Here is a 17,439-nt window from a genome sequence, read left to right on the forward strand (position 1 = left end):
AGGGAATGTTCAAATCTCCCCCAGAATAAAATTATCTTTTATTCTTCTGGTGGCACACATGGAAATAGCCCAATACTGGAAGATACTCAACAACTTACCCATACGTTCCTGCTTGGACAGAGTCTGGAAAATTGCACTGAAAATTGCAAAGAAAAGTACACTTTGAGACAGGCATGAAAACAAAGGATGGTTTTGAACATACTTGTTTTGTATTTATTGTATTTGCAAACAAGCCTTTCCATGGGGCCCTATCTTCCTTGATGAAATTTTTGAGAAATACTTTTTTAATGGCACATGTAGTCCTTTGTTGTAATATGAGAATGGATGACTAGATGTAGCTTTTAATAATAAAACTTTTATTTATATACCGCCCTTCCATTGATCAGGGCGGTGAACAACATAATAAAAACAATACATACATTGTACAAATTAAAAACAACTTAAGAACCCCGGTCAGCCATCCATCTTGCCGTCAACATAGAGAGGGAGGCCATCTAGGACTTCACTCGGGGAATGCAGTTCGAAATAGAAGGGTTTTTAAGTCCCTTCTAAACTGAGCCAGGGAGGTGGCCGAGCGGAGCTCTGTGGGCAGCGTGTTCCAAAGGGTCGGGACAACGATGGAATACGTCCTCCTCGTTGTAGAGGAGAGTTTGGCCCCTGGAACCCTAAGTAATTGCTGCCCAGAAGTTCTGAGGGTGCGGGGCGGAATGTATGGGGAGAGGCGGTCCTTCAGGTATCCTGGGCCCAAGCCATGTAGGGCTTTATAGGTAATCACCAACACCTTGTACTGTGCCCGGAAGCAAATAGGCAGCCAGTGCAGATCTTTAAGCACAGGTGTAATATGGCTGGTCCTGGAAGTACCAGTGACCAGCCTGGCCGCCATATTCTGTACCAGCTGTAGCTTCCGGGTATGATACAAGGTTGCCCCATGTAGAGCGCATTGCAGAAGTCCAATCTAGAGGTTACCAGAGCGTGTACCACCGTTTCAAGGTCCCTCTGGGCTAGGTATGGGCGCAGCTGGCGAATAAGCCGAAGCTGATAACAGGTGTTCTTGACCGTCGCATTCACCTGAGATGTAAGGTGGAGCGACGAATCAAGAAGCACCCCCATTATTTAGATGTAGCTTTTCTTTGACTGATATGTTATTACACCCTTGTTAGTGCTGATGAAAACACCTATCCCTCTTTGTCATTTAAATTACAGAGAATTTAATTTTTTAAAAAAGATAATGCTGGGAGTTCCCAGGAAATAATTTAGGATGAAGAAAACATGTGGTTCTCCCAAATAAAATTGGTTTGTACACAGAAACAAAACCTGTGACTTTCACAGAGACTTTTTTCCCATTTGAAGAGGCTTTAAGCTTCAATAAACAGAAGTTAACTTCCAAGTAAATATACAGAGGATTAGGCTGTTAAAAACAATGGAAAATAAAAGTTCAAGAGAGTGCTGGACATGAACTAGGGAGTGCTGGATCCAGTCACCATGCTCATCAGGTAATCTTGGTGAACTCACTAGCTATCACTTTTCTTCATCTGGTTTTGGTGATAAAATAACCACTGTGAACTCACTAGAAGAAGCGTGTAATACTCATTGCGCAATTTCTACAAGGCATTTTCCATGTCCAGTACCTCTTGTGATATGACCTTCGTAAAGCAGATAATTTCTAAGAGCAATTGGAGGTGGGCAATCATATACACACACAGGAAATTGCCTCATACCTAATCAGCTCATTGGTCCATCCATTCAGGCATAAGTACTGCCACAATTCCCTACTATAAAGTTTATCATCCAAAAAACACAACGTAAAAGGAAAGATTATTATGGGTATTGAGAAAACTAATTCAGGCATTGCTGTTGTGTTGCAAGATAACCACTCATACTAAACCCCTTTGGAGCTGCTACCATTATTTGTTCACATTTCAAAAATGATCTTCAGAGGGCATGTAAGAACTGCTATACTTCCCAGTCTTTCTGAAGCGGTAATAACACAGCTAGAAACTGTTGGCCATACTACAAGTGTGGGAAACTTCCTTCAGCCCAAGGGCTGAATTCATGTAGCTGTGGCTACCTGGGAAAAAGCCAGGAGGATCAGATTCAGCACCTGAACCTCAGGTTTTCCCTGGGAAGCCTATGGTCTTCAGAGGTCTTGCTGAAAACTGCTCATGTCTCACCAATTCGAGGCCGTCCTCCTATGGCTAGATAGTCTTATAGAGAGCCAGATGATAGGTACCACACCCAGGACATATGCTCTTTTCTTCCTCCCAGAATAGTAGTCAAAACAGTATTGTTCAAATTATTACATTTATCAGATGGGGTGCATTCTTGTTAACTGCCATCAAGTTGACTTTGACTTATGATGACCCCAAAACTGAGCGACTTCCAGGTCATTCTTTCATCCACGGCCCTGATCAGGTCTTGAAGATTCAGGCTTACTTGATTGAGTTTATCCATCTGGAATACGGTCTTTCTCTTTTCTTATTATTTTCTTCCTTATCATACATTATTGTTTCCTCTAGTGAGTCCTATCTTATGAAGATCTGTCCATTGTACAAAAGTCTCAATCTAGTCATCTTGGCTTCTAGGGAGAGTTCAGGCTTCGTTTCTCAATTGAATGAGCCAAAGTATAGAAAACCTTGAACTATTTCAGTGTCTTGACCATGGAGTACATTTGCACAGTTAAACCTAGTGCACCAGTTGCACCTGTTCCTTCAGAAGTCAGATCTGGTTATGGTGACACATGACTTGATTGCATCCCATTTGGACTACTGTAACACACTCTAAATGGGGCTGCATTTGGGAACTGTTTGGAAACCCCATATCTTCCTCCGCCATCACTGTATCTGACATAGAAATAGGGTGACTGGCCACATGGGTGTTGCTAGGCACCCCATTTCCACATCAGACTTAGCAACAGGGGGCTTATCAGTAGCAGCAACAGCTGAGGAAGATAAGGAGTGCGCAGCAGTTGCAGGTCTCTAGCACAGTGGTGGGCAGGTCTGTAAACATCCATCCATCCCAATGCCAGCCAGGGATCAACCTGGGGACCGACTTTGGGACTAACTGGACTTGGGACCTGGGCAAGGATAGCAAAAATTGAGCGCTGCATTATCTAATATAAATTTGAAGCATGAGCCCTAGTACCTCTTCCTTTCCCAAACCCAACTTGGACTTCTGGCAGTTCTTGCTCCATATATGGTAAAAAAAAATTGTAGAATTTAGAGCATCACATTGCTTGCATGGGAGATTAATGCAGTGTTCCTGTGGATACTGCAATCCCCGGTGTTCCCTTTCTGGGGGGATTGGAATGTATACTGGGCATTTCCAATCTGTGTACCATTGTTTTGTGTTCCATATTTATTGACAAATTTTAGTTAGAATTAGCATAGATTCTGTCTTTGCAGTATGAAACTGTTATATTGGTATGCCATCCGTTCCTGGTTATTTAGGCCTGTTACAGAATGCCAAAATAAAGCTGCTTCGGGTCTCTTTGGAGGTATGCTGTTTAAATGATGCATGCATCCTAAGAATCCGGAAGCTGCACCAAAGCTGCACTCCAGTGCTTAGGAATGGAGTGTGGCTTTGGCGCGACCTCCGGACTCTTAGGACCCATGCATCATTTAAATAGTATACCTCCAAAGAGACCCGAAGCAGCTTTATTTTGGCAGTCTGTAACAGGCCTCAGTCTTCTCAAGTGCCCTGAGTGCAGCTTTGCTTTCTAAAATTGTAAGCTCATCTTCAAATAGTTCTTCCTTTAATGAATCTCTCATCCTTTCAATTCTTTTACACAGTCCTTCTGTGTATTGTTTTTAAGTACACACATTTTAGAAGATACATTAATAAAATAAAATGCATAGTTCCATACTCAGCTGCCCAGCTGGATATTCTCTGCTGCTTTTGCTATCCAGCTGCCAAACTACAACACAAGTAGCGGTTGAAATTTTGGCCACAGTAAAGAGTTGTTTGTCTATCTGATTTTGTGCATCTCTGCTTCCATCCAAGCATTATTGTTACTGTCTGCAAATGAACACAACAACACATATTAAAGGACTTTGTAAAAATGACTGAAAGAGAACAAAAAATAAATTAGCATGTGGAGAGATCTTGTAGCACCTTGTAGTAGTCTCAAAGGTGCTACAAAATCTCTCCACATACTGATTCAACAGACTTACATGGCTATATCTTTGAAAAAATAAATTAATTATAATTCATTATTACTTTTTGTTTGATATTTCTTCATAATTAATTTTGCATCTTTCCCCCTACAATTTTCTATAAAGTACACTTTATTAGAATATCTGGATTCTGTCATTTGATTGAAAGCACCTTCTCCATTTTGAAGCATGAGTCTGTGTTATCAAATGTGGTTAATTATTAAACTGCTTAATCAGGACACTTGACTCGGCAGATGGTTGAAAGGGCATTTTCACAAGCAGGGACTGAAGGGAGAAGGAAAACAGAATCATAAAAAATCTTAACCAAATAAGGGAAGGAATAGTCTAAGTTACTAGACCATTGACAAAACATTTTTTTCATTCTTTCAGGATTAACTTTATTCAGTTTTTAGGATGTTGGGAAATGGTGACATCAGAATTTTGCTTTTAATTCTTTCATTGTTAACGAACATCAAGAGTACAAAGGTGTTGTCAGACCAGAAAAAATGTGCCGATCCAGAATGTGAAAGTAAGTGCAAACATCTGTGGTTTAAATAAGTATTTTCAAAACTAATTTAAATAAAATGCAAAATGTTAAAACAAAATGCAGCAACAAATTAATTTGAAAATGTTTGTCAAAATATTGCTTTAGGATTGATTAGTTTATATATTTTCAACATAAAAGAACTATGGAAAAGGAATGACTTTCAGAAAGCCATTGGGTTGATCTGTGGTGCAGTAAACGTAAAAGGACAAAGTTCAGTTAGAAAAATAGCCTGTTAGCAAAGACTGGAGCAAGTTATTTCATGTTCATCCTTGCATTTAAAAGACATGTACCCTACAGGAATTAAAGCTTAACAAATATATGCAATTTTCTGGTGTCAACCAAATTTATATCATATATTCAGCCTGCTGGCCTGCCTTTCTTTTATATAATTTTATCTACCTTGTTTGCTTTGCAACTTTGTCTTACAATTATAGACACTCCTATACACACTTAAGTAGCTTTAAACATAATTCATTACAACGAGGTTTACTTCTGAATAAAGAAATGTGCTAAAGGGTAAAGGATATAGCCTTCCAGATGTTGGTCTAATTAGAAATGTGGATTTTAATTGTATATTGTACTTTATTTATTGTTATTCTCGTTTGTTGTAACCCGCGTTGATCCAGAGGGAGAAGTGGGCTATAAATAAAATGCCTGGCATACTATGAGTCTACCACTTGTCTACCCCCATCTCAGATACTTGATGGCTCATCTTGACTGTCAGGAATCCAGGAGGGTCTGTGTAATATTTCTCTGTGCATGAAGCATATAGAGGTATATATACCTTATTTCTAGGGTCACTGAAACATAAAAGATGAGAGAGCAGGAATGAGAATCTACCAGTTATACTGATAGATATTTTACTAGTGTATTAGTTTTATAGAGCAGAGGTAAGCATGAGAAATGTGCAAACCTCCAGATAATGGACTGAATCTCCCATTGGCTCTTGCCAGTACAACCAATGATAAGGAATGCTAGGTGGTGGTAGTAATAATAATAATAATAATAATAAATACATTTTATTGTGTTATTGTATTCCATAAATCATTTAATTAGACAGCATGGAGTGTGCAGGTCAATTTACCTGCTTCTAGCATTTGAACGTTTGTAGAAATTGATTAATTTCTTCTTCTGGCATTTCACAGAGGCACTCCTGGGTAGTGCAGAGGCATAATATGGTAGTTCAGAAGGTGAGGCTTTGCATACAGATCAGGGAGCAGTATGACTAGGAGTACAATCCAAACTGCAAATATGCCAGAAGAAGAAATTAATCAATTTCTACAAACGTTCAACGGTGAAATATGGGGTTTCATATTTTAATATCTTGATGTCTAGAGCCGGGCATGTATTTAAGAAAAGATCCCAAAATGCAAAGACATACGACATGGCACAAAAGCCAGAATCAAACAAGCCATTGTATTCCCTAGAACCATGTATGGATGTGAGAGCTGGACAATCAAGAAAGAAGATAGGAGGAAAATCAACTCATTCTAAATGTGGTGCTGGAGAAGAGTGCTAAGGATTCCACGGACAGCCAAAAAGACAGACAAATGGGTCCTAGAGCAGATCAAGCCAGAAATATCCCTAGAAGCCAAGATTACAAGACTTAGACTGGTGGGGGGCCCATTTTGATAATGGCTGAAGTGGTGGCAGCAGTGGCTCCAGCAGTTCTCTGGGTCACCAACAACATCCTGCACATCCTTGCAGCCTGCACAAAATCCTTTGGTGGACCACAAGTGGCCTGCAGGACATATGTTGTGCAGTCCTGATCTAGATAAATACTAAATCAAAACTAAATGGATTTGCTGATAGCTCCATCCTCCCACAGGTTCTTCACATAGCCTCTCACAGTAAGAACTAAGCAAGTCCCATAGCATAGTAGTTAAAGACCAAGCTTCTTTCTTACCTCAGTCTGTGTCCTTATTTTCTCTTCCTATTCACCCATTCAAGAATTGTCTCAAATCACATCTATGTTTTGTTACTCCAAAGTTAAAGCCATCAGTCATTCCAGAATCCTATTGTCCTTTCAATGGGAAAACCATCAGGTCTTTGTTACACTGCAGGATAGCACCAAGCATCACTCGAGCCTAGAAAAACAGATATAAATATTGGCCATACACCTGGCCAATTTGCTGCTACAGACCGAGGCTCTGTCACACAGACAGGAGCTCAACTCTTTGCATAGTCCTCAGATGCTGTCCAAGCCCTGCTCTGTTTCCCATAGAACACTTTCTTCAGCAACTTATCACCCCTGCTTACTCCTGATTTCTCACTATCCAACCTTTCCACACCTTTCTTTTCTGAAACTTGTGTGCTCTTAAGATTACATTAGTTTGTGTGTACCTTTGAACATTTCTAAATAAAACTCTTTATTACATTTAGAACGGGAGTCTTGTAGTAGTGAGTACTGGTGTACATAGGTGTAAAAGATCCCCGAAGTTACCCAACCTCTTGCAGGCCTCTTCTTCCAGCTAATTAATTCCCCCAAATGCCAAGGAGATGTTGACTTTGTTGGGGGGGAAAACCCAAGCTCCACCAAACTCATGCTCTTTGGGTAACATATCCCCCCCCCATGTTATAGCCCATCCCCAACCCTTGTTTGGGAACACGATTGTGCACTATTTTAGAGTCAACAGTTAGAGAATACTGCACAATGTTTAGAGTACATGTTTACTGCGTGTTAAGATAAATCCTTAAATCTGCATTTTATTAACTTTGTTTCACACATATTGGTTAATAATATAATAAAGCTCTTCAAATGTCTTTTCTAACATATATTTAGCATCAATGAGTAGAGCGCTAGCCATTAAAGACTACAGTGGCCCTGACTGTCGCTATCTGGACTTCAAAACAGGGGAAGAGATAACGGTATACTTCAAACTTTCCAGGAAAAGGGAGGATTTGTGGGCAGGAAGTGTAAGTATTTTATATAGCAACCATTTATTTATGAGAAACCAGAAAGCAGTAATACCAGAGACATGTTATTTATAAATGTGGCCAGGATAATAGCCGTTTAGCAGTAGTACAGACCATCTTGGAGGATGGTGGATTCTCCTCCTTTGGACGTTTTCAAACAGAGGTTGAATGGCACCTCTTAGGAACACTTTAGTTGTGTACTCCAGCCAGGCAGGGAGTTGCAAGAGATGGCCCTTTTTGTCCCTTTCAGGTGTATGATTCTAGGATTTGATGATATACTTCTTTTGGATCCCATGGCTTTCCCAAAACCTGTGATCTCACCTCCTTGCTAAAATCCTTTTTGAAACCAGAATTCTTGTCTACTAGGGCTGGCTGCAACCAAAGAGGAAGCGGAAGAAAGTCCCAATTCTCTGGATAGCAAAGTACATAATTATACTTTAAGCTATAAAACTACAACATGGCTCCTTGCGGATTCTAAGGAGTTTATCACACAGGGAAAACTGGAACTTTAAACAGTCAGAACAAGCAGTTATCCAGCATATTAGGCACAATTGTGCAAATGGTTTTTAGACAACGTTGCGTGCAAACCACATAAAATTGGACAAGAAAGTGATATGAACCAGGAAATAAGCATTTTGGGGGAAATATCAGAAATTCATTTCCATTTCATTCATGAATTTGCTTTTTTTGCAAAATTGCTGTAGTCTGAAAGCTACTTGTGGTTTATTCATGGGATTCTCCCTGTTTATGTGTTTTTGCCTGATTTTCCATGCTTCTTTGGGAAGAGTTTACTACCAGTGTCGCGGAATAAGTAAAATAAGTACTCACCCTTCTTTGTAGCCAGTGCTCTTAAAACAAATAACTGATGCAAGGGGAGAGAGAGAGAGAAGTCAGAGTCCCGGCGCACTCCTCTTCCTTTCTCTCTGTGTGTATGTCTCCAGCTTCAGCCACAGGCCCACAGTGATCCCCAAACTGTCCTCTTTAAGGGATTTTGGACTTCAGCTACCAGAATCCCATGCTATTGGCCAACATGGCTGAGGCTTCTGGGAGCTGAAGTCCAAAATTCCTTTAAAGGGGACAATTTGGGAATCACTTCAGCCTTCTTTCTGAGCTAGAGCTCTTGAAGAAACAGCTACCAAGGCAAAAGCAGGGACAGAGCAAGCGAGATAGAAAAAAGGCAGAGTTCCCCCTCGCTCTTTCCTGAGTATGTCTGTCAGTTTCCCCATAGCCAGGGCTCTTAAAAAACAGCTGCTGATGGAAGGAAGGGACACACACACACACACACACACACACACACAGAGAGAGAGAGAGAGAGAGATTTGTTGCAGTCTATGCGTGAAAATCATTTGCGCATTTGATCGCTTTTTCAGGATGCACAAGCTTTTATCATTATCAGAAAGAAGGTACATTTGGTTCCGTTGTGTGAAACCCATTTGTGCACAAGTGCAGGTTGATCTCAGATTTTGCATGAGATAACAGCGCTTTGCATGTGAAAACCATTTACACAATTGTGAGTTCATAACGTGTTCTGACCATTTTAAATTTCCAATTTTCCCCCATGTGATAAACTCCTAAGCTTCTTTAAGAAATACTAGCTAGCTATGCTTCACAAGCCTTTTATGTGTATTTTTATTATTATTGGTCCACTTTTACTGTTAGAAAATTCAGTCTATTTTAGTAGTAGGACAAGGTAATTTTTTCTACAATAATCTTATTCTAAGATAGCAAAAGAGAAAATGTAAAGCTGAGGGTGAGAGTGGGGATATAGAGTAAACTGCAATCCAGAAAGCAAACATATCAAGGTCCATACATGCAGCTGGGCTGGTTTTCTGTTATAATCATGACATAATATTTTACTTCTACTTTATTATTATTAACTACCTTGAAAACTATTTTCAGTGGGAAAATGGAATATAGATTTAATAAATAAATCCTTAACATTCAACAATTTTATTAATGTGCAAGATAAAAATTTTCTGTGCATTTAAGAAAACATTTTCTGTATATTTAAGAAATGAAAAAGAACATTTCCTGAGGCTGGATAAGAGTGTTTATTATGCACATGTAATAGAAATAAATGGTCTTCTAATTTTTGCTGTAACACAATGTTTTAGGTGCAAAAGCATAACGTTTACATATAATATCAATCATATATAAAATATTAAATTTTCAATTTATACAGAAAGGAAGAGATTTTGGATATTTTCCAAAGGATGCAGTCCAGATTGAAGAGGTTTTTAATACAAAAGAAGTAGAAGTACCAACTAAGGTAAATAAGCATGATTAAGCAAAGGGTGAAGCAAAGGAGCAACCAGAGGTCACTCTGGCCCCAATCACTCCAGGACTGCGGTGACTGGATGCTGCTGTCCCAAAGCCGGCTGCTATCACGGTCTCAAACAGGCCACCAGCAGGAGCAGCTTTTTGCCACTCCTTTTTGGGCCGGCTTTGGGCTGCCTTAGGTGGCCTCGGAGTGACTTCCAGATGGTTTGGGGGCATGCATCATTTGAATACCACACCCCCAAAGTGCCCGGAAGGTGCTTTATTTGGCCCATGTGTTTTGGATCTTTATCAGATATACAGTTGGCCCTCCTTATCCATGGATATTTTATCCATGGATTCAAGCATCCACAGCTTGAAAACCTTTTTAAAAAGTATAAATCCCAAATATCAAACCTTGATTTTAAATTTTATAGAAGGGACTCCATTTTGCTATGCCATTATATTTAATGGGACTTGAGCATCCACACATTTTGTTATCAATGGGAGATCCTGGAACCAAACCCCAGTGGATAACAACAATCCACTGTACAAGTAAAGAAATCCCAAAGTTTCATTTGTTCTCAATATTCCTTTTCTTCTCGGTCCATGAAAGCTCGCTAGATTCAGGATAACTGACACCCTCATTTTCAGAGCTTTAAATAGTTACTTTTTTGGACACCAGTCCCAGAATCTTCCAGCCAGCAAGGCAGATGCCTATGGTAGCTGGAAGAATTTAAATTCTATAGTCTCCAAAAGATAACATTTCAAAACTTTGTTCTTTTCCTGAGCATCACCTGGCCAGACTCTTCATGTCAGCCTTGCAGAAAGTCCTAGGAAAAGGAGAAAGCCTCCCTTCCCTCCTGAGTATCATCTGACCTTCATTATAAAATGGATGATGCCATCCATACTGTGGCAGAGCAATATGCTTACATCTCTATGCCTTCAAGGTAGAACAAGCTGCAAGAAACTATTGGTGGGTCTCTGCCCATGATCACTCAGACGTTGTCTCAGGACTATTTCTTTAATGTGTTAATATATTTGTAGAATTCATTTGGTAAGGCTGCAATTCTGTTTGCAGACAGAAAGTGAATTGGATCTAGTGCTAATTAGAAAATGAATTTATTACAATTTATTGATGATTTCTCACTAAGTCCCATTGATTTCAAATGCTCAACTTTAAGTATGACTGGATAGAATGCATAAATTAACTAATTTGAACTTACTTTAGAATACAATTGGGTAAAACCAAAATTGCAATGGTATCCTAGTATTATGCATAATGTTTTTACTGTACTTGTAAATCTAAGGCTATGCTACAGGTTTATTTGTTACTAACATACATAACAATGTATGTAAAGTATACATATACATTATATTTTTGTTGTTGTTGTGTGCCTTCGAGTAGTTCTGATTTATGGCGACCTTAAGGTATTAAACTCACTGGGTGACCATGGGCAAGTCACACACTACCAGCTTCAGACAAGAGTAATGGCAAACCTTCTCTGAACAAATCCAGCCAAGAAAACTGTAATATGACAGGTTTGCCTTAGAGTCACCATAAGTAGGAAATGACTTGAAGGCACACACAACACCAAAAAGCAAACCTATAATATTTTTATGAGGCTGAAAGTGTGTGACTTTTCCAAGTTCATCCAGTGGGTTTCCATGGCTGAATGGGGAATGGAACCCTGGTCTCCATAGTCATAGTCCAACACTCAAACCACCACACCCCTCTGCCATATACAAATGAGTAAATATGGTTTAACGTTTTGTTTCAGATGCCAACATTATCCAATTTGGTCTCTTAAAAGCAGTGAATTTGCTCAGCTTTAAATGCTTTGTTATTGTTGTATGGCAACCCTAAGGTGAATTTATAATGCATCTGAGGAAGCAGACTGAAGTCTACGAAAGCTCATGCTGTCAACTTCTTTCTTTCAGTTAATCTCAAAGGTGCTCTCTACATTCTGATTCTACAGACTAACATGGCTATATCTTTGAATTTTATCATGTTTTGTTTTGTGTTTTTGGCAGAATTTATTCAGAGGGGGGTTGCCCTTGCCTTCCTCTGAAGCTGAGAGAGTGTGATTTGCTCAAGGTCATCCACTGAGTTTCTATGGCTGAAATGAGTATTAGGACCTTAGTCTCCAAAATTGTAGTCTAACTCTCAAATCCTTAAACTACACTGGCTATCCCCTACCTGTTAATTTTTATTTTTTAAAAGAAAAGCATATTTCACAAATTAATCATTGAATAGCATGGGTTTTCTTGCATTTGCATTATTTTTATTAATAATTATCTTATGTTAAGAAATTATAGAGAAGGAGGATTAGAAAATTGTCACTGAAGATGTGTATACAGAACATTAAGTGTGGAGTTGTGAATGGTACATTCAATTCATACATGTTTTTACTTGTAGGAAACTGATTTCCTTTGCCTTGATGGAAAGGACTATGTCTTTGAAAATGAAGGCAGCATACTTAACCACGATGAAGGAAATGAATATTTACATCTTCACACAGATGTATTCCCAAAGGAATATAAAAAGCCATTTCCTGACAGTGAAGAATTTGACAGTAAATTCGAAGAGCTGTATATTCTGGAATCTACAAGTCATGATGATTCAGAACTCAGAGATAGCAAGATTGGACAAGATGAAACTATTCAGCAAGAAGACCAAAATAGTCAGACTCTGGGACACACCCCTTCTCAGTCTTCCTGGACCATCTCTAGTTTTACAAACTGGTTTAGTTTAGAAAGAAAAGAAAATGAGGAGGCTGCTGGAAAAACTGCAGATACTGCAAAAGAAGTTACATTTAGACATAGAAAAACAACCATAATGGATGACAGTGACTTAAAAACACTAAATGAAGAAGGTGACATTGAGCCAAGGACCTCTAGCTGGTTTAAAAGTACTTTTACAGACTTGCTACATTATGGGGGTGAAAAATCAGGACTTGGTTTGCTCTACAAAGAAAATGATCCAGAAATCCTTGATAGCTCCACTACAGTTGGGACTGTTGAACATGACACTACTGCAGTATCAGAAGAACATAGAAATTCTGGGCAATCCGAATCAAACTGGTTTGATAAAGAATTAAGTGATGTTTTAACTTTTGGGTACTTTAAGGGAAATAAAGTAAAGGAAAAGCCTACAGGTGGAGAGGAAAGTGATCAAAATGAAGAATCACCACCTCCAAGTGCGCAGATGTCTTTAATACATGAAGACTTGAGAAAACAAACTGTTGAAATGATTAATTCTGAAAAACAAGAAAAATATGATGAAACTGTAAAGCAAATAACTGAATCAACATTGCAGAAAGAAAAAGAAAAATATGATCAAGAAGCCCCTGAGAGATATATTAATAAAGCAAATAAACACATAGACTTAGATGCAGCAGATCCATCTTTCTCCATAGAGGTTCTTGATAAAATGGTGAAGTATGCAGAACAGGATTCAGAATCAAGAAATCAAGTTATGGAAAATATTAATGTTAAGGCTGTAATGAAGGAGTCAGACAGAACAAATGACCAGTCAGGTTGGTATGAAAGTTTATACAGTAGAACTGTCAATGTTAAAAGGGTCACAGTAGATAATCAACCAGGTCATAATTCTGTAGGTAGTAAAAGCACACAGGAATCAGCTGCAGATCAGCTTCAAGGTATAGATCCACTATATATTCAAAATGGAAGGGAGAAAAAACATGAGGGCCCCCCAGAACATCAGCCTTTCACATTTATTAGTTATTTCACAAATGTACTAAATTTTCAGGGTCTTGCATCTGAAGAGAATACTAATGTACTAGATGTAGAAAAGGAGCTAAAGTCTAGTAAGGAAAGCACCCAATCTAAAAACAGTGATGAAATTGTAGATATTGATAAAGAAAGTAAACTAGTGTTAAATCAGATTATTATTGAAAAGGTTTCAGATCACAAGCATGTTGACATTTCTCAAGAAAACATTGTGGCATCTTCTTCAGCTACAAAAAGTAAGAAAGAAAACAGAGAAAAAACAGAGGATAGTAAACTGGGGAAATACAAGACACATCTTCCGTCCGTAAAATCTGAACTAGAACACAGACTCGCCAATGGCCAGTGTATACAAATACACTGGAACCGTACTTCAGAAAGTTTAGAAATACAGAATAATTCTAATATAAAACATAAAAATATTGGTCATATTTGGGAGGTGGAACAAACGTCTCATTTAGAGCTAGAAAATGTAAGTTCTTCACCAGGCATTTATTCCTCTGAAAGATCTATGTTAATGAAAGAAGAACAACATGGAGAGGAAGCAGTCCAGCATAACAACGAATACATAAAGAATCCACATTTGGAAGGCACAGAAATGTATCTTGATAAGAAATCAAAGGGAGAAATTAAAATGGATGATAAAGTAGAAAGTAGCCTAGTGACAAATAAAAATACATTTTTCAGGGAACTGAAAGAACAGTCAGATAATTTTGCACAATCGAGGCACATTCCAGGTGAAGGTAAAATACTTCTTGATGTATCAGATGAAGATAAACCAGTTATAACTGTGGAGAAAGAACAAATTTTATCAGAAAAACCTAAGGAAATGGGAAGTGAGATAAAAGAGGTAAGTAGGGAGCCAGACAGTAAAAATAATTACATAGATTGTAAGGAACATGACTCCACTGACCAAACTAATAAGAAAGCACAGGAGAAAGGAGCTTCTCCAAGTGACTGGAATGTAGCTCAGTTCCCATTTTCTTCCCACTCATCTCAGGATACTGGCTTCTCAGATCCCACTCATTTTGAAGAAAAGCCCAGCCAGTTAGAACAGCTCCAGCCCTTCTTGTCTCTGAGCCACTACAAACTTCTCCTTGGCTCCCAAAGCTTTACAGATAAAAATAAGAATTATTTGCAAGAAGCTCGCGAAGACAAGAACTCCAAGAATGAAAACAGCCAGACTAAAAGTAGTGTTGAGATATTAATGAGAAACAAAGAAATAGAAGAGAAAAACCAATTCTATCAGAAAATGAAAGGGGAGACAAATATGAAGATAGATTTTTCTAACCAAGGTATTTTGTTACCTTCATCAGCAGTGCAAGACAATGGAGACAGTGAAAATGTAATAGAAGAAGCTCAATTATTAACAGACACATCTTCTACTTCATCTGAAAAATATTTGTTAGACCACACAATGGATTCCTTATTCAAGAAACAAAAACTCAAGGAAAAAGATGCAGAGGATAAAGAATGTACTAATATACAAGGAAACAACCAGTTTTTTTCAGGTGAACAGCATGATGCACCAGAAATAAAATTTAATGTACAAAGGTCATCACAACAATACAAAATTATGAAGAGAGATTTCACATCTAGCAACCCAAACTGTAACTATAATAAATGGTTAGTCAGTTTACAGAAAGATGATGTTACAGATTCTTATCAGAAAAGGGAACTTGCTGAGATGAAAAATATAGAAAGTATGTCATCTGATGCCATCAAAGATGATTTTCCTCTGTGCTTGAATTATTACAAAAGTTTAATCACCAGGGAACGTATGGATTATTTTTCTCAAGAAAGAGCCAAAGGAAAAATCTATATTTCAGAACATCTGGCAGAAAATAATGAAGACAAACAATATGGTAACGAAAATACAGAAAATGAGTCAAACAAACCAATAAATGAAGAGGATTCAAATATATTATATCAGCAAGGATTATCTACAGAAGCTACATCTCAGGGGGCGTTTCAAAGTGAAAAGGAGACGGATGGGCATGCCAGCAACACAGTGAGTTACAATTCTGTGAATGTGAAAAAGAAAAATGTCCAGGATGCACAAATGCAGACAGATAAAAAAATCATTGAGGAGAAACATGGTTCAATGACAGACAAATATGTTGCTAATGGTCAATATAGTGATTCTTCCTTAAGAACAAGGGTTGTTTATGATCGTGGCACACAAGAACAAATGACATCTTCTTCAAGCTCTGGCACTTTTCCTAAGGAAAATATGCATTCCCTTCAAGGGACTATAGGCCTGACGTATGAGAAGGAAGATGGAAATGAGCCAAAAAATGATCACACAGTTACATCTTACTATCTTGCACCACAGGATGGTGAAAGTAGCAATATCATAGGATTAGAGCCTGATGAAAAGTGTATAAATCAGGTGATATGTGATACAAAAATACATTCAGCACCTGATAAAGCAGTGGAGAAGCTTAAAATATTAGGTCAGCATAAACTAATAGATGGCACTAAAAATAATGAAGGTACTAAATTTGAGCATCAGAAAGAAATACTAGATATAATGCCAAAACTACCTGGAGTAAAGTCTCAGGAAAAAAATGAAGACATTTTACTGACAATTGGCAATGGCAGCTTACTTCAGAAACACAGTGTAGTTGAAAGTATTTCTAGTGAAAATCCGCCCCTTAATATAGAAATGCAAAGTGAGACATGTGAGACAGATAATAATGTCAATCCTACCAAGCTTTTCTCTGATGATATTCCCCATCATCTTGAGGCTGCAGATTATAAAAAAGACTACATACCACCACATGCTAAAGATAACGTGAACATTTACCATTTAGCTACAGATCCTGATGATGAAATATTGGCACAGAAGATAATTACTCTCCTTCCTAAAAATCTGAAATGTGTAGAAAAACAAGGGTATTCTGAGTACGTGAGGGATAGCCAAGGGAAAGATCAAAAAGTTATAGAAAATGACAAAGAAACAGAACACAGTGGCAGAAGTGAAAAGCCAGGAAGGCAAGGTGTTGTGAGTAATATTTTTGGTAAAACTTCATGGCTTTTTGGAGATCTATTTCAAAATAAGCCTAAAGATGATGGAAATATTATTGTAATACAAACTAAGATAGACAGGAAGGAGTCTGATGTAGTGGAAAGTAACTTTGAGCAAACCAAAAGCAATATTCAGAGTACGAAACCTATCCATTCTTCAGACATTTTTAACATTATAGAACAGGAGTCTAAGGGGAAAATATACAGCCACAACAAGGAAAAATCTATTACTAAAGATTTTAAAAATGACAACCAAAGAGAGACTGTTTCCCAGGAAACAGTTCAAAATGGTAAATGGCTAAGAGACACAGAGTTGGACCTGACAGATGCTAGTTTCTTCATGGGATTCCAGGAAACCTATATAAAGCTAATTGTGGAGTCCAAAAGGATACTTCAAGCAAATGTGTGCGAAAGACATGAACTGGAGTCACTGGCACAAGAGTTTGAAAAGGTTTACCACGAGATCACCACTTTTCCCTGTGAAAATATTGACAGCAATCAGAGGCAATTGATCACTTCACAGGAGGATGAGCATAAATTAAACTTTATACATGAGAAATGTTTGAAAGCAAAAAACAATTTACTTCGGGAGCTGCAAAGTCTTGTGGTGGACATCGAAAACAACTGTGGAAAAAAAAGGGCAAAATCAGGTACTAAACCACTATTTTGATGAAGCGAGACAAATACTTTGTTTGTTTGTAAAGCAAACCTCCCAGAGATAAGATACTGATGGAATTTTCCCAGCTTAAAATGTGACAAGAAATTGATGTCTATTATAAACTTATAGAA

The 17,439-nt window shown here is 38.2% G+C and overlaps 1 protein-coding gene across 8 annotated transcripts in view; it reads left to right on the forward strand.

Moving 5' to 3' along the window:
• The first annotated feature begins 46 nt into the window (after nucleotides 1-46).
• MIA2 (MIA SH3 domain ER export factor 2) overlaps nucleotides 47-17,439 on the forward strand; it is a 102,525-nt gene continuing 85,132 nt past the window's right edge. For 6 of the 8 annotated variants that reach the window (XR_016280994.1, XR_016280995.1, XM_089522157.1 and 3 more), the window contains exons 1-5: nucleotides 47-171; nucleotides 4,542-4,680; nucleotides 7,481-7,614; nucleotides 9,797-9,883; nucleotides 12,290-17,300. Coding sequence is in view for 6 of the 8 variants with exons in the window: in XM_089522157.1 (XP_089378283.1) it covers nucleotides 4,566-4,680; nucleotides 7,481-7,614; nucleotides 9,797-9,883; nucleotides 12,290-17,300 (5,347 nt within the window). In the remaining 2 variants the exon portion in view is untranslated. Of the gene's footprint in view, nucleotides 172-1,274; nucleotides 1,494-4,541; nucleotides 4,681-5,398; nucleotides 5,473-7,480; nucleotides 7,615-9,796; nucleotides 9,884-12,289; nucleotides 17,301-17,439 lie in introns of those variants that run through there. The other 2 variants (XM_089522158.1, XM_089522160.1) reach the window with 2 other exon arrangements.

The sequence above is a fragment of the Sceloporus occidentalis genome, unplaced genomic scaffold, assembly GCF_023333645.1.
Source record: "Sceloporus occidentalis isolate IW3139 unplaced genomic scaffold, rSceOcc1.0.p SCAF_4, whole genome shotgun sequence".
Classification (NCBI taxonomy): Eukaryota; Metazoa; Chordata; class Lepidosauria; order Squamata; family Phrynosomatidae; genus Sceloporus; species Sceloporus occidentalis.